Source organism: Balaenoptera ricei, chromosome 12, assembly GCF_028023285.1.
Source record: "Balaenoptera ricei isolate mBalRic1 chromosome 12, mBalRic1.hap2, whole genome shotgun sequence".
NCBI lineage: Eukaryota > Metazoa > Chordata > Mammalia > Artiodactyla > Balaenopteridae > Balaenoptera > Balaenoptera ricei.
This window is the reverse complement of record NC_082650.1, coordinates 88710771-88732372: the sequence shown is the minus strand read 5'-3', so window position 1 is coordinate 88732372 and position 21602 is coordinate 88710771. Positions and strand designations below refer to the sequence as shown.

Here is a 21602-nt window from a genome sequence, read left to right as displayed (position 1 = left end):
AAAGGCTTTCAGAGGTGGGATTAGCACAGGGCCATGTTGGAAAGTGGATGGCTTCCTAGTTCCCTGCAGACACTGCCTCTAAAAGATGCTGGAAGGATAGGTCTTCCCAGTCTGACTTCATTCTTCTCTTTGAATCAGTTCCTTCGGAGTCTAATAGACTCACACTTATAGACTAGAATAGGAACATAAAACCTAAAGCCAACTAAACACAACATTTGATTGTTATAAAATAACATGTCTGGTCTCTATTGGTTTATGCCATAAGGATTTGGAATCACTAAAATTGTCACACAGCAGGCCATCTTTCTGATTTTGCTGTTCAACTGTATTAGAAGGATGTTGCCATGAGTTTGTGTGAATATGAAATACAGTCCCATTTTAACTGTCTCTATGGCAATAATTGCTTATCTCTATGGCAATAGCACTTTGCCTCTACAACAATAACCAGTGAAAAGAAGTACTGATTCCCTTTTAACAATTTTTTTCATTTTTTTCCTTTTTATAGTTTCACCTTTTCAAATGTCTTATTTTATTTGGTTAGACCAAGAATTCTGTGCTAAATTGTTCCTCTTCTCCATTGTTTCCTTCACTGAATTCCAAAAAAAAAAAAAGGTTCTCATCTGAATTTGACAGAAAACTCTGACCCAGATTAAAGTTAAAGACTGATACTCTTTTACACAGTGGAAGCGGGGATGCTGTTTTGTATCCAAGAAAACACGCTGGCTTTCGAGCCCAACTGGCTGCAAACCTTGGCTATATCACAACTAACTGACCTTCTGCAGATTATTTCATCTCTAAATCCCTCAGTGTGCTCCTTTCTAAAGTAGAGGTAATGATATCTTTCCTGAAGTGTTATTGTAAAGATTAAAGATATACACATCATCTGGCATGTAATAGGCCCTCAGTAATTGATAGTGGACAAATGTAGGGCCAGATATGGGCTCTGCTACTGATAGGGTATGTGACTTTGGTCAGGTCACTCCATCCCCATATTCACAGTCTGCTCCTCCAGGGAGCTTCCAAAGTTGCTACCTAAATTTAAGACCCTAAGCTTTTGGTTGTTGTCGTTATTCTTAATCTCAATAGTACACTTACTGTTTATTTAACAAAGCAGCCAGGATCCCAGACTTCTAGGTAGATACTGTAACTAAATCTGGAAAACCACTGGTGCCATGCCTGTCTGTTTGGAGATAGTTTGTTATGCAGTTGTCTTCTGTAGTGTAATGACACAAATGACCCAAAAACATTTCATTGGTACTTGTACTTTGCTATATTAAGAAGTTCCTCTCTTCCATGTATTTATTTGTCATTAGTCAAATCCTAGCTCTCCTGAATGATTTATACAGAAGAATTTTTTCGGCTTTAATTTTATAATTTCTGCCCCTTAACACGTAATCCATCACCTGCAAAATTGTATCAACTGTCCCTTTAGATGCATTAAATAATTCTGTAGTGCTAAATCCTCATGAATTCATAAATGAATTAGTTCTCTTTTGTCCTTAAATAATGTCTTTTGCATAGTCCAGAATATTTTTCTGCGTTTGTTGCCCACGTAAATTTTTCATGTGAAGAACTTTAACTTTAGAAATGTAACTAATGACTTATGTGGTTAGTTTAATGTGTTTTCTTTAATTTTATCTTCTGTTTTGGTCGGTGGCATATGAATACGAGAGAGCAGGTGTGAATGAGTGTGCCCTTGTGTATATGTCCTAAAATATTTATCAACCAAAATGCAGTTCTTTTAGATACCATTAAAATTCATACTATGGGCTTAGGGGAAAATTCATGTTTTTTCCTTTAAAGTTACATCAGAGAATGAAGATACTTTTTAATAAAAGTTAAACTGAATTGAAAACCCAATAATAACAGGCTGTAATGGCCACATAACCTTATATGCTGGACAGTAATTTTATTCAAGTTGCAGCTGATAACTACAAAATAGGATTTTATATTCGTAGGGACTGAACAGTTCATACAGGAATGATTTACATTGGATAAAAGTTCATATATCCAAATATATATTCTGATATCAAATAAAGCTTGATACGCTGAAATTATTAAAAGGGCTCTAAAGTGCAGTAGGAATACAGGGGGATATAGTTGGGACGAAGATACTGAAATGTTTCCTTTGCCACTACAAAACGTTTTAATGGTCAACTTCAATATCCATTTGGGCTACTTTATTACTTTTTGAAGTATGAACCTTCCTCCTTTTGAAGAATCTTGTCTTCATTATTTGAGAGCCTTAATTGTCCTCTCCTTTTTTCTAGGCAGTCTCCTTTTGCTTTCCCCAAACTCATTGCCTGATTAATTCTCTTTTAACTTTCCCTAACTCCTTCAATTTTTTCTTTGCCTTCCCTAAAATGTAATAATGTTTTTACTAAAGAGGATAATCTCTATCATCTTTAAAATTTATTCCAAGAATCCATAATATTTCAAAAAGTATCCTAGTAGATTAGAAATATGTAATGTTTACTTCTAAAATATCAATTTCTTAACAGCAAAGTAAGTATATTATTGAGCAGTACACTTTAGACTACATAGGCAAAGTTGTAATTGGTTTGTGTGCCCTTTTTAATGACATATAAATTTTTGTAGTGAAATAGAGCACTCAGTCTTAGAGTGTGTGTTTTTATGTGTTTGTGCGTGCATGTGTGTAGTGAGGAAGAGTAATTGTTATTTGGGGATTATTTTGGGTTGTTTGGTTTTATGATCCAAAGACCAAAACTGTTTTCTGAGCTTGAGGGGAAAGAAAGGATGTTCACAAATATAGAGCTCCTGTATTCATTTTCCTCCCAACAGTCATTCTTTTTGTTGTTGTTGGTTAGCTATCTTATATAGAGTAGTGTGTGTGTGTTCATCCCAAGCTCATGATTTATCCCTCCCCTCCATGTTTCCACTTTGGTAACCATAAGTTTGTTTTCAATATCTGCAAGTCTGTTTCTGTTTTGTTAATAAGTTCACTTGTATCATTTTTTAGATTCCATGTATGAGTGACATCCTACGATATTTGTCTGTCTGACTTACTTCATCTAGTATGATAATCTCTAGGTTCATCCATGTTGCTGCAAATGGCATTATTTCATTCTTTTTCATGGCTGAGTAGTATTCCATTGTATATATGTACCACATCTTTTTTATCCATTCCTCTGTTGATGGATATTTAGATTGTTTCCATGTCTTGGTGGATTCTTGGGTGGCCATCAAGGAGGACATAAGGGGCCAAGTTTGAGTTATGTTTTGGAAGAGAAACAGTGACCACAGTGATGAATGGCCTTCTGGCAGGTGAATATGGAGGATAACTTACTGTTTAGTGTCCTGAGAAAAGGGTAGGTGGAGGTACCCTGTTAGAGATGGAAAAGGCTGCTAAGGGAAAGAATATTTTGATGAAGAGTGGGTGGAAATCAAGAGTTAAGCTCCAGAGATGCTACACTGGAGATGCCTGGAGACATACCATTGAAGAGTTGAAGTAGGCAGGTTTGGAGTTCAGAAGAAGAGTTCTTATACCCGTTCGACCCATACTGAAGATATTTGTGTTAAACAGGTGTCTCACCAGATTGTAGTTTCTTTCTATGCAAGGATTTTTTTCTTTTTAAATTTTGGATCTTCCACGGTGTTTTTTACAAGGCGGAGAATGGTTGAGGTGAAGGATAAAAGGAAACTGACATATATCAAGTCCTACTGTGTGTAAGAAATGAGCTGTCTTTGGCTTAATCCTCATGAAAGGCTATTGATTTTCTACAGATGGTCAAGGTAAAATGCAGTTAAATGACTTGCCAAAGATCACAATGTAATTGGAAAACCAAGTGTCTTTGTCTTCAGGGCTCAAAGATATCACATTAAACCCCAGTGCTTGCTAGTGAGCCTTTGGAAAACCTCATTCATTACAAAAATTTACAAGGAGCTGTGTCAAACCTACTAGATGTTAGGACCCTAGTACATATCAGTAAATAGGGAGAATTCCTTTCCTTTTGGAGCTTATAGTGCAGTGTGTGAGGCTGATAATAAATCAACATAAAGCTGGATAATATTTACCTATGAATATAGAGCCATAAAGAAAATAAACAGGTGATATAATAGAGAGGAATGAGGGAGATGAACTTCTTTAGATTGGGCGGTTCAGACAGACCAAGCTAAGGAAAACACAATTTAGCAGACACTCGAGGATAAGAGTAGAAAAGAATATTCTAGTTAGAGAGGAAGAGCCCTGTGGTGGAGAGGAAAGACCAGGGGCAGCGAGCAGGACGGTGGTTTGGTCGTGACCCACAGACAGGCAGGCGCCAGCCATGCGGAGCCTGGGAGGCCCTCGTGTGGATCTGGATTTTACTCTAAAAGCACTGATGGGCCACTGAATTCTTTCAAGTAAGAGAACAACATGGTGTGATTTACATTTTTAAAAGTTAACTCTGGTTTCTGAGAGAAGGACTTGAAGGAACAAGACTGGAATCAAGGAAGCCTGTCAGGCAGCCCTTGAATTAGCTCAGGTGAGAGATACTGGAGGCTTCCAGAAGGATCTGGAAAGGAAACAGAGGGAAGAAGCATGGTGTTGATGGATGGTTGTAGGAGATGCAGGAAAACCAGGACAACCCTTGCGTTTTTGGTTCAAACATCTGAGTACCTGGTGGCACCTTCTAGGAAGATGGAGGAGAAGTGCCTTGGTGGCAGGAAATCAAGAGTTTTTCCCCAAAAAATGTTTGTTGAACTAGAGAACCACAATATTGGTCACATCAGATAATTGTTCTTCTATGATTAAATACCACATTTTCTTGCATGACCATTCAGTTATGAATTGTCTGGGGTGGCTTCCAGGTCCTCCTAGCAGACTCGGTGGCCCTCAAAGCTGAAAATATTTACTTTTTGGCCCTTTATAGGAAGTTTACCAACTCTGCAGTAGAGCATGGCCAGAACCTAATTTTAGAGTATGGTTTTCCTTTTTCTAAACCAGTGGCCCTTTTCCATAATTTTTATAAAGCCTTTGACTTCTTGTAAAGCCACTCTGGCATTATTAAAATACATCTTTCTGTTTCACAGTTAGTTTACTATTGTGGTTTATCTTTTTATCTCTCCATTTTTTTTTTTTGGTGTCTTTCCCTGATTATTTCTCTTTACCCTCTAAAAGTGAATCTCTCCTAAACTACACTTCTCAGCCTCTTTTCTCTCATTTTCTTGATGTCTACACAGCTCACTATGTCTCTTCTGCAGGTGTCTGCACGGAGGCCAGCCGACCAAAGAAGCTTCCACTATTTAGTGAAGGTCCCCGACCCCACTCACCGTTCTCTAGCAGATCATTTACTGTTACTGACATTCGATCTAGCTCTGTTTGTTTGTCCCCTGTCTCTCCTCAGATACCATGCTGGTCCCATGAGGGCAAGGACTTTAACTGTTTTGTTCACTGGTGTATTTCCAGTGCCCACAACTGTGCTTGGCATGTGATAGGTACTCAATTGATATTTGTTGAATGAATGAATCTGTCCATTGTATTCTCTCTTTTGGGGGAAACTTATCCATGTCCACATTATCAACTATTACTTCTTTTTTTAAAAAATTTATTTTATTCACGTATAATTGATTTACAATGTTGTGTTAATTTCTGCTTTACAGACACGTGACTCAGTGTATGTATACAACTTCTTCCATATTCTTTTCCATTGTGGTTTATCCCAGGATACTGAATATAGTTCTCTGTGCTCTACAGTAGGGCCTCGTTGTTTACATTACTTCTAATTAGAAGACAACCAGTTTACATCTTTAAGTTCTAAATTTGATCATGCTCTAGATCTCAGATCACTTAGCCTAAAGTGTCATTTCCAGCCCTTTGTTTGACTGCTTCTCTACCTAAACCTTCATGCTCTATTAAAAACATTACTCTTTTTCTAGGGTGCAGTAAGTTCCCTCACCTCATACCCAGACACTGCTATTCTGATACTTCTGGAACATCACAGCCCTTTTCCAGGCCCTGGGTCTGCACAGGCTCTTTCTTCTTCCCCTAACTTATACTCAGCTGTCAAACCACAGCCCACATTCTCCCTCTTCAGAGAGGCCTTCCTTGGCCGACTGACCGCGTGCCATCTCATCAGTTATTTCTTTCATGCCACCTGTCACAACCTTGAATCATCTGAATTGTTTCTTCACTAACGAACTGTGTGCATTCCCCCACTAGACTGCAAGCTCATTAAGGACAAAGACTTTGTGTCTCTTGCTCACTTGCTAGGTCCTCAGTGGTAAGACCCTGCTTGCAACACTCTCAGGGATCAATAGAAGTTTGCTGGATGAATGAATTTCCAGACAGAACTCTTGAGTCTACAGTGATCGTCCTCTTGTCAAGTCGTAGCACTTGGCATTGCCAGTACTCTTCTGGGGATTGATGATCACTATCTCGGGAAGCCCTGGGATTGTTGACTTCGGTTGTTGTTTCCTGACTGCATGGGTGCTTGACTTCTCACAGGTTCCTGCCTCACTCCCCTGGTAAGGTTTGAATACCCATAGATATCAAAACAATACATCACACACACACGCACACACACAGTGCTGCATACACAAACGCTCTCATTTGTTTTTACTTGGTTTATTATCATCTAAAGGTCCTTCCTCTAGGAAGGAAGGACAGGAATACTGTTCTTCATTTCACTGGTTGGGAGAAGAGGGAGAATTTACTTCCTAAAGCATTTTCTTTATTGATTTGGTTTTACCATTCAGGTATACATGCAAAATTGATTTGCATATCACATTTTGTTTTGTATTTGTGTGAGGAATGAAATCATGAACTACTTGTGTAGAGAAGATGAAAATTTATAAGTGACATACCCTTTTTAAAACCTGAAAGAAAATTGGTATAATCAGGTTAAATTTCCCTCATTAAACTTTACATACCGTAGAAAGAAAAAGGCCATCAGAAAGAACATGCAATAGTTAACAGAAAAAGTGCAGAAAATAAGATATTTTAGAATGTATTTCTCTTTAAAGAAAGATTGTAATATTTAAAAATACTTTCTCCGATATATGTCTGCAACATGGGTAGGCAAACCTTTTCTGTAAAGGGCCAGATAGTAAATATTTCAGGGTTTGTGGAACATACAGTCTCTGCTGTAACTGTTAAACTCTGCTCTTGTTGCCTAAAAGCAGCCCTAGGCTTCATGTGAATGAATGGTGTGTCTGTGTTCCAATAAAGCTTTATTTGTGGACACTGAGATTTGAATTTTATTTAATTTTCACATGCCAAGAAATACAATTCTTCTTTTGATGTTTTTCAACCACTTAAAAATGTGAAAACCACTTTTAGCTTGCAGACTATCCACAAACATCTGTAGGACAGATCTGGACCGTAGGTTGTAGTTTGCCTGTCCCTGGTTGAGAGAGTTCAGCTTGAACAAGGGTGGTGTGTCTGCCTGGGGATGTACCATGTAATCATGTAAACATGTGTGTCAGCAGGATTACATGTTGGGGAGTAGGAGTGACCTGAGAAGAAGCTGAGGAGATCCTCCGTAGAGAGCACTGAAGTCTGGCCAAAAGGCCAAGAGCAGAAATAAGAAACATGCCTTGTACTGCAGAGGATCCCAGGCTTTGAAACTGGCTCATGGATAAAAAAACAGAATCTGAAGCTGATAATTCACAAATAATTCACAAGTTTTTCGATTTTGACGCCAGAAAGGAATAGACAAAATGGTTAATTATTTAAAGTTTCACTATGTATAATATGTCATTGGAAAGTAGCAAGTTGAAAAAAATCTTTGACTTGCCACATGGTTACTTTCTTGACTGCCTATCAAGTTTGCCTACTTTTAAATATCAGGGGAGCCTGCTTTTTCTCTGAAAACAAATCTGTGAACTCCTAGTGGGAAGAACGTTTCTCAGCTAAATCTCTGTGTGCTGCTCTGGGATGTGGGGATGCCACACCCTGTAGTGGGGATGGCGGAGGCTGCACTGATGGATGCTCTCAGCTCTCAGCACCCTGGTCCTTGCAGACGCCCCTCCCACCTCCTCTGTTTCCTGGGAAACGGTGGCTCCAGGCTGCTCTCAGGGAGCCTGCCCTTTCCCCGCAACCCTCAGCACTCCAATCCCAGCCTTTGGGAAGGAGACAGAGTAAACGGGGGAAATAGAGTGGGGAGGAGAGAAACTCAGAATCTCTCTGTTTGAACGTCTGCGTGTTTCCTGGAAACGATGTTGGAGATCATGATGGACGAATTAAAGTGTGTGTATGTATGATATCTGCATTCCCTTTTGATAACCATTGCTCTTCAGTGGTGCCTAGTTTTTTGTTTTTGTTTTTGTTTTTTTAAATTAATTAATTTATTTTTGGCTGTGTCGGGTCTTCGTTTCTGTGCGAGGGCTTTCTCTAGTTGCGGCAAGTGGGGGCCACTCTTCATCGCGGTGCGCGGGCCTCTCACTATCGCGGCCTCTCTTGTTGCAGAGCACAGGCTCCAGACGCGCGTGCTCAGTAGTTGTGGCTCACGGGCCCAGTTGCTCCGCGGCATGTGGGATCTTCCCAGACCAGGGCTCGAACCCGTGTCCCCTGCCTTGGCAGGCAGATTCTCAACCACTGCGCCACCAGGGAAGCCCGGTGCCTAGTTTTGATCTTCTGCTGGGCAAGAAAGATAGTTTGATTTCCTCTAATTGAGTCACTATGTCCGTCTTTTATATTTAGTGCAAAAATATTACAGTAAGGCAAAGTAAATTTGCTGTTTATGTGTTAAGTATAATCAAACTGCATCACACAGTACAAAATCCTATACTTCTGAGTAGACAACTGAGATTTGAATCACAATGCCACCACTTAAGTGTCCTCTTCCTCATTTAAGAAAGGAAGGTACAGATAGTAACAATAAGGATACTGACAACACCAATACCTCCTAGCCTTGTTTTAAATATTAAATAAGGTATCATGTTTAAGGCATCTGGCCAAGTGCTGTGCTAGAAACAGGGCCTAGCACAGAGGAACCACATGATAAATATGTGCTGAATCAGTTAAGGACAGTGCCAAGGCCATGGCAAGTGTGCAATAAAATCAGCTGTGCTTCCCTTCCCTCCCAAATACCCTCAGTAGTTTACAAGCCACTCAGCATTGCCATAGGAAAACAATGGCTTCTTAAGCTGCTAAGTGCCAGGGGGGTCACACTACATAGAGGCTCTGCTCAGCCCCCGTGTGCTTGATATGGGTTCAAGAGCAGAACTGAGTTCCTTTTTGTTTTTTTCTTAATTATTTTATTGAGGTAGAGTTGATTTACAATGTTGTGTTAATTTCTGCTGTACAGCAAAGTGATTCCGTTATACATAGACATACATTCTTTTTCATATTCTTTTCTATTATGGTTGAGTCGCTTTCTAACACACTGATGCAATGCATCATTTCCTCCCTCCCAAGTTTTACTTACAGGATTTTGAAACTGTGCAGGTGACCATCTAGTAATATCGAGTGATGTTTTCCACAAGCAATTCCATTTTGATAACTGGCCAATTTTCTAATATTGGTGAGTCAGGACCCCGTTTGTAAGTTGTTCCCTCTGAATAGACATGAGAAATGATGCAAACCTTAAATATATGGGAAACATCAATAGAAGGAAGCAATGAGAAGGACTGCTTTTAGGGCATCCCGTAAACAGCTTCTTCTTCATCTGCCCCCGACGATGAAGGGCCTATGATTATTAGGGGTCCTCCCTTGGAAGTTCCCTCCACTCACTATAGAATGTGAGTCACTGCATTAAGCACTTAGGTCAGTGCTTAAAAGTAGTGCTTTTGAAGTTCTCTGTGCAGTCTGTGGCCATGGCTACAATGGAAGTATTGAATTTGTCATTCACGATGCAGCCAATAGATTTTTAACCTAACTGACCTCGTGTAGCCAAATAACCAGAGAAGGCACCCTCTTGCCTCTGGCAGAAGCTATCAGAAAAAAGGAAGGAAAGGAGGGAGGGGGGGAGGGAGAGAGGGAAGGGATGAGTAAAAGGAAGGCTTATTCACTCCCTAGTGGTGCATTAAAGTACTAAAGGATGATCTCTATTTATTTTAAGTGCAATTCCTGCCTTTGATCATCTGAATATAGTCAGCATTAAGTTTTGACTATGTGATCCCATGCCTAAGGTCACTGAAGGACAACCAAAACAGAATGTTTGTTGTAAAAGTCAAATACTTTATCATACTATGGACATACAATGAGGTAGCTCCCAAGTTCCCTTGGAAGTGATTATGAGAAAACCTACTGGAATAGCCAACACTTCCATAGGACCACCCATGCTCCAGGTGCTAGTTAGGCACCCAACTCCCGCGTCTTGGCATATAGTTACTTATTTCATCCTCCAGCATCCTAGTGAGGTAGATAATATTATTATTCCCATGGTACAGAGGAGGAAATTGAGACACAGAGATGTTAGGCAATTTGCCCAGTGTCACACAACATATAAAATTAACTTGGAATTTATCTTCTAAAATGAGACTTTTGAGAGTGATAGGGGATGCTAATTATAATTGTACAAAATATCAGAGGTGAACTGGCACCAGCCTTAAAAAACTAGGACATCATAGTTAGCCTAAACTACCAAGGACTTGAATCCAGGGCCCAGATCCAGAGTCCACACTTACCCTACTCTGGTAAACTGCCACCTACCTCTGCTGGCCCTCATTTGCCCATTCTGCTGTTTCCTACACCATTTACCGTACACTTTCACTCTCTAGCATTTTCCTTCCAGATGCCTTATTTTTTCTCATTATATCTTTTTTTAATTGAAGTATAGTTCATTTCAATGTTGTGTTAGTTTCAGGTGTACAGCAAAGTGATTCAGTGATATATATACTTATATATTCTTTTTCAGATTCTTTTCCCTTATAGGTTATTACAAAATATTGAGTAGAGTTCCCTGTGGTCCTTGTTGATTATCTATTTTTTTATATATAGCAGTATGTATATGTTAATCCCAAACTCCTAATTTATCCCTTATTTTCTTGTTCATGATGCAACTGATTCAACTGTAGTGGGCCATTCACATTACAAGGATGAAAAGGACAAGAGTCCCCATCATCCAGGACCTCAATTAATAGGGACAAAGGGCTGAAACCTCATGATTTTCCTCAGGAACAGGTTAGAAGCACCACCTGCTTTGATGAACCAAAGGAGAGCTCAGTGGTTACAAAAAACAAAAGCAGAAGAACAGCTCATGTGCTTTTAGGCCCATTTGCAAAAATTCCCTTATGCTTTCTGATGAGCAAAAATCTATACCGAACCTCAATCCTTTGAGAGCTTGGCCAATAACAGACATGATGCTGTCAGAAGATTTTATGCTGCATATCCAAATGCAAAATGAAAGCATTAAAAATGCAAACTGAAAGTCAGCTGGGTTTGTTCCAAGGTTTATCCATGATGAGTCACCTATTTTTATTGCATAAGAAATCAAATCTAGAGTTGTAATTAAAACACGATACCGTGAATTTAGGGTAGTTCTTGGAGCATTCAAGATGTGCCTATTTGTTCAGGGACATTGTGTCCTTTGAGATTTTTTTTTAACCACTTTAATCTTCTGTAAGAAAGACGTTTTCTCAATTTTTGAGGAAAGACGCTCTATCATCTAAACACCCACAATGATTGGTTTTAATGCAACAATTGTCACAGAAGCAAAGTACGTAGATTGTGCCCTCATACTTTGCACTGATGTCCTTTGGCAGCACTAGACACATATGTACTCTAGACATACTTTAAGGCATTCTTTTTTTTTATTGAAGTATAGTTGATTTATAATGTTGTATCGTTTTCAGATTCTTTTCCTTATAAGTTGTTACAATATATTGAGTTTAGTTCCCTGTGCTATATAGTAGGTCCTTGTTAGTTACTATTTTATATGTAGTAGTGTGTATATGTTAATCCCAACTTCCTAGTTTATCCCTCCCCCACCCCTTCCTCTTTGGTAACCATCAGTTTGTTGTCTATGTCTGTGAATCTATTTCTGTTTTGTAAATAAGTTCATTTGTATCACTTTTTTAGATTCCGCATAGAAATGATATCATAAGCTATTTTTCTTTCTCTGTCTGACTTACTTCACTTAGTATGATAATCTCTAGGTCCATCCATGTTGCTGCAAATGACATTATTTCATTCCTTTTTTATGGCTGAGTAATATTCCATTGTATATATGTATCACATCTTCTTTACCCATTCATCTGTTGATGGACATTTAGGTTGCTTCCATGTCTTGGCTATTGTGAATAGTGCTGCTATGAACATTGGGGTGCATGTATCTTTTTGAATTATGGTTTTCTCTGGATATATGTAAGGTATTCATTTTTAATCTTACCTCTTTTGAGCTCCCTAGTTCCCTAAAGACTAACTGCATTTAAATTTTGCCTGAGGGTTTTGGAGAACTTCAGTGAAGAAGGGAAGGAATTGAGGATTGGATTGGTCCAAGTGTGGTACAGGGACTGAAAGAAGGAGAAAATAAAAGTCATCTGTAAATCATTTTTGCTGTATGGAAATAGTTTTTCATGTTAATTAATTACTGCATGGTCATGAAGAACAGCAGTGTCACCTTAGGCATCTTCCTAAGTAGGTTTAAGGTAAAGATGTACAATTTTAAATACTGCATATTTTAAAGAACATGTATACTGATAATTTGAAGGCTAGATTTGAAGCTTATCAGTCTGTGAAGTCATATCCCTTTTCATAATGTATTTATTGAAAATACCATCTTACTTTTTGGACTACGTATCTACTAAAATTAATGAATACATGTTTGTTTTTATATCCTTCTGATGCTCAATACTATGCAACTTAAAGGACTTCTTGCAGAAGTTAGTGATCCTAATTGATTTTTATATTCCTTTAGTCTAGACTCAAAAGTCGATCTAATCTATATAGTCATCATTTAATACCCAATGTACCTCCAACTGAAGAATGAATGCATTTCATAATGTGAGATACATGCATGTATAATTATCTCATTTTTATATTTTTAAGAATAAGGTATTAGACCAGCATTTATTCAGGATAAAGTGATATATAATTGGTACAGAATAAGCTTCCTCCATATGTTATTTATTCCTTTTGTTTGTTTATTTATTTTTGTTTTCTATCCAATGTATATAGAAACAGAGGAATTATTAGACCTCAAGATCCAACAGTTTATCTCTTGTTTGTTTTCCTTTATAGTAGAAACCAGAAATCAGAAAAACCTTCATTTCTTTTCATCAGTTTTTAGAGCAGAGAGGTGAAATAAATTTCCTCTAAACACCAAGACAACCAAAGTTAGAGTCAAGGAATTTGGAAGTAGATGAACTTAGTTTTGCATATTGGATAAAGCTTGTAGGGCCCTTAAGAAAAAGCATGCTACTAATGTGCTGATCTGTCCATCTGTATGCACTGGAGGCTTTGGACCCTTTAGGACACATGAACTGGGTTATTTCTGGACAATCAAGACTATATTGTTCAAATTATTAAAGAAACTAAAAGAATTAGAGATGTGGTCCAAAAACAGCCTTTCACATCCATAATAATTTATGAGTTACCCAGCACCCTCTTTCCTTCAACATTTAGTTACAAAATCCTTTTTTAAGCTTATTATGTCAAATTATAGGCCAAATGAAATTCTATCCTATGCTGAAAATGGATGTGTATAATTGCCTGAAAGAGCTTTAATAAAATATAGTAATACATTACCAGTTTAATTTGCAACTAAGCCTGTGGTACGGTAATAGATTTATACAACTAATATTGTTAAATTCTTAGTTTTCATCCTCTCTTGTTTTAATTACAAGTTTCTTTTGAATGAAATCCACTTATGAGGCGTCTAATGGTTTCTTACTTCACCTTTCTTATTGGGATAGCTTTTAGAGTTTCCTCATCATATTTCCATTTAAATCTTCCAGGGAACACCTGAAACTTTAATGTGGAACAAGTGTGGACCTATGTAAAAGCTCTACAGATTACATTTCTTAATTGAAACTCTGTGCACTCAATAAGTGCTTGAGTGTTTACTATCATAGTTTTGTTATATGTAGTTACATATAGATGTGTATGTGAGTGTATATATACAATATATATAATAAAAATATATTCAGGCATAACCAAACATATTATTCATTAATTTTCTCAATATATATTAAAATACTTACTGTGAGTAAAGACAGAATTCTCCATTCACATATACACATTTATTATTTTCAATTGTGGGTGTGCATTTTAAGAATCGTTTGTTATTACTGTCCTATTCGTTAAACACTTCTGCATAGTATACTGCCTCTGTGGTTATGGCATTTTTAGTGCTTCATTATTTGAATCCTGACGGTCTGTCTCCCAGAGCAATGTGTTTGTTTTTCATGTCTTCGTGGTATCCCATCTCATCCAGGAAATATTTGTTCCAAAGATAGTGTTCAGAGGTAGGTGCAGAAAACTTGCTCTGAAGACAAAGTTCAGAGTTAAATGAAAATGTCAGTCTGTGAATCAGGTGTGTTAATCAAAATATTTAACAAAAATACAGTAGGGGATTCTAACAATGGGAATGGAGGCCAATCATGAACAACGGGGATGACCGCACCTGTCCGTGCTCGGGAAACTGTCCACCCAGCCGCTGACCGTCACTGTATGATGCCTGCTGAAAGCAACAGAAACCAAATTAATAAGGAAAAGTCAGCAGCCCTAATGAATATCCTCTAATTTGAAGGAATCAGCATGTTTTATAGCTCTGATAAATACAATTAGGACTGGAAATTTTATTCTTAATATACTGCAAGGTTTAATTTGATCAATTTTGATAGCACTGAAAGATTTTAGTTGACATCATTACTTCTTTCTTCACAGTGGCTAGCATTCAGAAGCTTCCTGCAGCCTCTGTTCTAACAGACATCAACTTCCCAATGAAAGGACGGAAGGGCATGGTTGACTGGGCAAGAAACTCAGAAGACAGGGTGGTCATTCCAAAGAGCATCTTTACCCCCGTATCATCAAAAGGTAAATATGTGAAATAATTTAAGCCTCGAACAAAAAATTTATAAGTTCAATTTAATAATACACTTGGCATAAATTCCCATGTATTAAGCAATTCAGGAAACAGTCTGCAATCACGACTCTAAACTCATTTTGTAACTATAGAAAACCTAATTTGGGCTTTAAATCTGAATTTACTTGAGGAAAGGATCTATTAAAATGAAAAAAAAAAAAAAAAATACAAGTGCAAATTATAGACCCGAGCTTGTCAGGGTCAAATTTCAGTGCTGGCAGTCTCATCCCAGTGTAAAGCACTTGGCCTAAGATTTTAAGTTTCGGTATTGAAATGTGTTGGATTTTCCATTCCATGCAAAATAATTGTTTCTGCCTCACTTTTTTAAAAAAAAGTTGGTATCTAAAAACAAATCTAACAAAAAATTAAGTTTTAAGCACATCTTCGGTAGCCTCTAAAATTTAATGGCCCTTTTCAAGAGTGACATTGTGGTCTTAATTCTTACGTTGGAAATTTTGACATTTTAACTGAGAGCTCCAAAAGAGAATTGGCTCTCCCCCATATCATTGGGAATTTAAACTCCTTAGCCGTAACTACAGCCGCTTCTTGTCTCAGCCTGCAGGAAAGTTACTTCATGACACAAAACCACTGAAAGTACATCTTCTGGAGCTACAATTAATGCATGCAGTGTGTGGGCTCACTTGCCCGGCACAGTTAAGAAGGCATTTCTTATACCTGGCTTTGCATCAGCAGATACTGGAATCCCCTTGTAATTAGGAGATTAAGGTTTTATAAGACACAGTATTTTTCTTGCTGTTTTGCTAATATTTTTAAATTTTATTCTTTCTAGAATTAGATGAATCATCAGTCTTTGTTCTTGGAGCAGTCCTGTACAAAAACTTAGATCTAATTTTGCCCACTCTGAGGTAAGCTACAAAGTAATAAGCTGTTGTAATCTCTGTAAATGATTCCAAATATATGATTCTAGCTCATTCTATGAAAACAGTCAAACAAAGTTTGGTAATACAAAGGGCTTTTTTTTCTTAAATGAAATAGAAAATACCCATTTAATGAACAGCTTATTAGCATATTGTGCATTGCAAAACAACTAGGAAAGACAATTTTGGTTCCTGATTATAGCTGTGTAATTCTTTTGTAACTAATCATGACTTGCCTTAAGACCAAGGGAAAAAAAGTAAGAAAAAGAAAACTTCAAGGCTCTATTAATAGAATGGATCATTTTAAAATGAATCTATCTTCTCCCTTTATTTGTACTTACTTGTACTGTTCGTCAGCATTACATGAAATTAAAGGAGTGTCATGATGGCGGGGAATACTTGGTTTTGTTCATCTGCACAAGATCTCAATTTGCCTCTAGATAAATATTCAATTACAGTTACATTAAGAAAAATGTTGTTGTTCAATTAGAGGACGAATTTTGGAAGAAATCCATTGATTTCTTTCCTCCCAGACATTAAAAAGAAACAATTACAGATAGTAATTCTACCGACATTAATTTATTTGCTCTGCCGTCTTAACTATTTTACCAGATTGTACAGAAAACATGATACGCATCTCTCTGGATGGTGCTGTTCTCACTCTTGGTGACCTGTTTCCTCCACCCCACCTCACTGTGGAGGACTGAGACAAAGTTGTATTTTAGTTAAATACAGCCACACGGCCGTGAGCACGTACCCACAGCCTCATGAATAAAGCTTTAAGTTTTTCAAGAGGAGAGACTGCGAATGATGTGTACAGTTATACCAGGGGCCTAACAAATGGTCTAATAAATAAAAACAATTAGAGTTCAGTCCAGCAGGAAAAGGTCTCCCAAGGAAGCAATAACAGCTGCAGTTAGACACGATTATTTGGAGAAAATCTATGTGCGGCGAATTATTATTATAGTCTGTGAATCATCCAGAGGGATGTTTTGACCACAGAGACAACTCTGGGAAATCTAGCTTTCTTTAACGCCCTTCCTCTCTGGATGGAATTTGGGGTTCCTGAATTTGAATAGGTTTGTGTTTGGTTTTGTTCTACTAACAGATTTTCAAAGCTAATATATTTACTCTCAACTTTGCCATGGGTTTTATTAAAACACATTGGTCTGTACGATTACTCACAGCTAAAATTGATTTATAGTTACACCAACTCTATTGCTGTGTATGTTTATTTGAGGGGAAATGTGCTAAAGTTAAAAGTACCCAGATAAGGACTTTGCTGGTGGCACAGTTGGTTAAGAATCCGCCTGCCAATGCAGGGGACACGGGTTCCATCCTTGGTCCGGGAAGATCCCACATGCTGTGGGGCAACTAAGCCCGTGCGCCACAACTACTGAGCCCATGTGCCACAGCTACTGAAGCCAGCACACCTAGAGCCCGTGCTCCGCAACAAGAGAAGCCACCGCGATGAGAGGCCCACGCACCGCAATGAAGAGTAGCCCCCGCTTGCCGCAACTAGAGAAAGCCCGCACGCAGCAATGAAGACCCAACGCAGCCATAAATAAATAAATAATTAAGTAATTAAAAAAAAAAAAAAAGTACCCGGATACTCAAAGTCAGACCCTTATTTCCACTGGGAGTTCGTTTGCGTAAAGCTAATCTTGCAGGAATTCTACACTAGGCACTAACTCACAATCTGATGACTTGGGTTTTAATTTCAATTTAACATAACAAGAAATTTATAAACTTGTTCAGTCACTCAGTCATCATCTGCCTTCAGTTCAACTTCAAAATAGAAGCACCTTTATATGCAACATTCATTCTGTTTGCTGCAGAGGGACATAGTGAATACAAATAAAATATTCAACATGAAATGTTGTAGATTGTGAATTAGTTTCCTTGCTACATGTTTAACAGAGTTTCATTATGACTAATCTTATTTTGAATAACACCATAGAACTCACTCACCTACACAAAGTCAGATTATTCCAAGTTTCATAAATCTATATAGTCAAGGGAATTGGAAATTTATCTAGGGATATCAGCCTTTTTGTAAAAAAAAGTGTTTCAACATTTTTGAAATTATTACAGAGGTAGTGGTCACTTGTGGGTGGACTAATGACAACATTGTAGGTGGTTGAATGGGTAAACTGGGAAAAGTCCAGAACTTCACCCCCTAGTACTACCTGGGACACAGGCAGATGCAGATTAGCCTTTGGGCAAGTCACTGACTTTATAAATCGTGGGGTTGGACTCAAAGGTTCTTTTTAACTTCAAAAATTCCCTGCCTTTATTTCAGTAAAATTGTAGGGTTGTGGCGTTCTGACATATTTTTTTAGCTTGAAGTTCTTAATAACCTTTGTATAAGAATTTGAATAAGAATTATGAACATGTATACCCACTCACACTTTCTAAGTATAATTAGGTAAATGACTATAGGAAAACAAACAACACCTTTGGATTCATTAGAAATAATGACAATAGAATGCTCAGGATGAAAAGTTTGTTTAAGCACTCTTTGAAAAGTGAAATATTAGCATTTACTTCTCATTTTCTTTTATTTCATACTGTAAAATAAGGTAACCACTAAGCAATCTCGGCTTCTTTTTTTGTTTTTTTTTTCCTTTTCAAAAAGTTGTTCCAGAAAGTTTAGTGAGTAGAATAAGCCTTTCAAAAGACAAGGGTGATGTCTTTGTTTTATAGTCACTTAACAAACATTTACTAAGCAACAATCCTCCTCACCGAACTGTCTTAATGCTTTTAAATCTCCTCTACTGTCAAAACTCCCAGAACAGTGCTTAATAAATAATACAGGTCCAAGAAATGTTTACTGGAATAACTGTCTTAACTGATAAAATATTCTATATAAGCCATTTTTTTAAAATGAGATACATAGAAGTTTAGTGTTTACACTATTCAAATATTTTAGGAACAAAGGAATAAAATACATATATTCTATTGTTTTACTGTAAAATTCGACTGTGTGAATTGAACCCAATAGAAAAGGAAATATCTTCTTATTCAACATGAAAAAATATATAAATTTGCTCTATATGTTTACTTATTATTACTAAATTTTCGTGACACATTTTCTTCTGTGATCATTTTACTAATAATTATCTGTTGAATATTTTGGAGCCAAGTTTCCCAGACACAGAATAATGTTAGGCTTGCTGTTAAGTCACCAGAAATTTTATATTTTGATACAATATTTTAAAACAATACTTTGCATAATTCCCCTCATGGGGACCCAGAAGGAGAACTTGACATAATGTTTTGAATAGATATAATTAAGAAATTTTCCTTCCTACAAAGACAGAAGTAACTTTTCATGTTGACTCTTTCATTTCGATATTTCTTTTTCTTCTCTTGCCCTAATATGCATTCGACTATTCTTTAATCTGTAATTTCAATTTTACTGCTGGATTGTCTTTCCTTTTACAATTAAGTGGATTCAAATTATGCCTTCGTCTGAAGGAAATGTGCTCTACTCAAGTCCAAACTAAATAAGGGCTATTCTCAGCCTCCCAACTGTATTCTTCGGAATAATGTCTTACAGTAAAAAGCATAGAGCCAGTGGACATTAGTGCTGCACGCCCTTTAAAGGTTATGCCGTCCAGAACTCTGATTCTACAGACAAGAGAACCTTATTGCCTCACTGACTGGCCAAAGATGATATGTCCAGTAGGTGGGTGGGTTCTAATGCATCTCAAGTCTTTGGTCCTCCAAAACCAGGACACTTCCACTGTCTTGCTGCCTCTGTGATGTTCATATCTATTCCTTTACGCAGTACAAGTTTCTACATTCCTTTGAATACACATATATCTTCCACAGAAAATCTTGAAAGGCCCAGGGGGAAGTAGCTGTGCTTGGGCAGCTCAAGGTGCTTGGGGTCAACTTGGTGGCCCTAACACAGCCTATGGGCAACAAGGCCTGGACTCTTCCCACCCTTCATGATCACTTTTGGGGCTGATAGCTGAAAGCTGGCCAGCCAAGGGCAAGGGGTCCTTTGGGGGGAGCTGAGACCACCCACACAGGCCCCATTCACATTAGGGAACTGATGACTACCCACAGCATGGTGTGTTCTTACTCTGCTGGTGAGGATTTTAACTGTAGTACCTTTTAGTAGGACAATTTGGTAACTCCAGGAGGCTTTAAAAATACATTTTCATTGATCCAGCAATGCCACTTGTAAGAATGTGCCTGATAGAAATTATCTCTAAGGAAAAAGAAGTATATCCAATCATACATTCAAGCCAAGGACTTCAAGAAACAGTTGTAATCAACCCATTTTCTGATTCATTTAATAAAGCCAAGTTCCAGTTCTATAGGAAGATCATGATACTTTTGAGTATGGGATCAATGTGTACTTTTCCTGGTAGGACGTATGGAAAATATAGTCCTGTTTTAAAAAAAAAGAAAGAAAGAAAGAAAGAAAAAGAAACAGAAAAAAGACACATTAATGTAGCTATTAACACTCAAGATATTGTAAAGGATCTAATTAAAATTATATGCAAATTACAGTATAGTATTATAGTGCCAGGAAAAATACAGATGAACCCCCCAAAAAAGAAACCAAAAAAGAAACAACAAAAAAAACCCTCAACGTTCTCATAAGCCTCTAACATGAAAACTATCTTTTAAAAAGGAAAAAAAAAGTCAATAATGCAAAATCACATAAATTGCTGTCAAGTGCACCAACCTAATAAAAGATAAATGATGCTAATTCTTTTCACATTTAGGAAATGGAACCCATTTGAGTTCCTAATATTATAGGAATTAAAGGCAAACAGGAAAAACAGTTGAACTAGAAAATATTGGAAATAAGACAAAAATGAAAACATAATGACTTTTTAAAGAAATTTTTACTGGAGTATAGTTGCTGTACAATGTTGTGTTAAGTTTCTGCTGTATAGCAAAGTGAATCAGCTATATGTATACATATATCCCCTCTTTTTTGGATTTCCTTCCTGTTTAGGTTACCACAGAGCACTGAGTATAGTTCCCTGTGCTGTACAGTAGGTTCTCAGTAGTTATCTATTTTATACACAGTAGTATATCCCCGCTTGGTGTCCATACGTTTGTTCTCTAAGTCTATGTTTCTATTTCTGCTTTGCAAATAGGTTAATCTGTATCATTTTTCTAGATTCTACATATATGTGATATTATTAATATAAGATTAATTAACTAATATGATTAATTAATGTGATTAATAAAACTATTAATATACGATATTTGTTTTTCTCTTTCTGACTTACTTCCCTCTGTATGACAGTCTCTAGTTCAATCACTTTTATACCAATTCATCCTGAAGGCACTGGACCTGAAGTACTGATTTCCCTCAAGAGCACCTTTTCTTCAGTTTGAGGACCAGGCACTAAACCTTCCCACTTCATTCTGAATTTACAGTGAAATACTGTAGTTTTGTGATACTCTGTATCTTTTTATAATGCCCTACATTGAGAACATTAGAAATTAAAATTATCCATCGGGATAACAAATTGGCATGACTAATACTATAAAATATTGTAATATTGCCTAGTCAGTGCATTCTTTACAAAAATCTGAGTTTAATTGGGCCATACTATTTGAAAGTGTATTTAAATCCCTGATCACTCGGCTTCATTGTGGGTCTAGGTGGTGCCTCCCTCAGCAAACTTAACTTGAAATTCTCATTAGTTTTTTTTTATCTTTTATCTTTTTTTTTTTTAAGCATCTTTATTGGAGTATAATTGCTTTACAATGGTGTGTT

At 37.3% G+C, this 21602-nt stretch overlaps 1 protein-coding gene across 1 annotated transcript in view; it reads left to right on the top strand.

Moving 5' to 3' along the window:
* Positions 1 to 21602, top strand: part of ADGRB3 (adhesion G protein-coupled receptor B3) — an 802747-nt gene that overhangs the window by 415329 nt on the left and 365816 nt on the right. Inside the window, exons 12-13 of the mRNA XM_059942117.1 lie at positions 14771 to 14920; positions 15760 to 15835. Coding sequence (XP_059798100.1) covers positions 14771 to 14920; positions 15760 to 15835 — 226 coding nt within the window. The remainder of the gene's footprint in view (positions 1 to 14770; positions 14921 to 15759; positions 15836 to 21602) is intronic.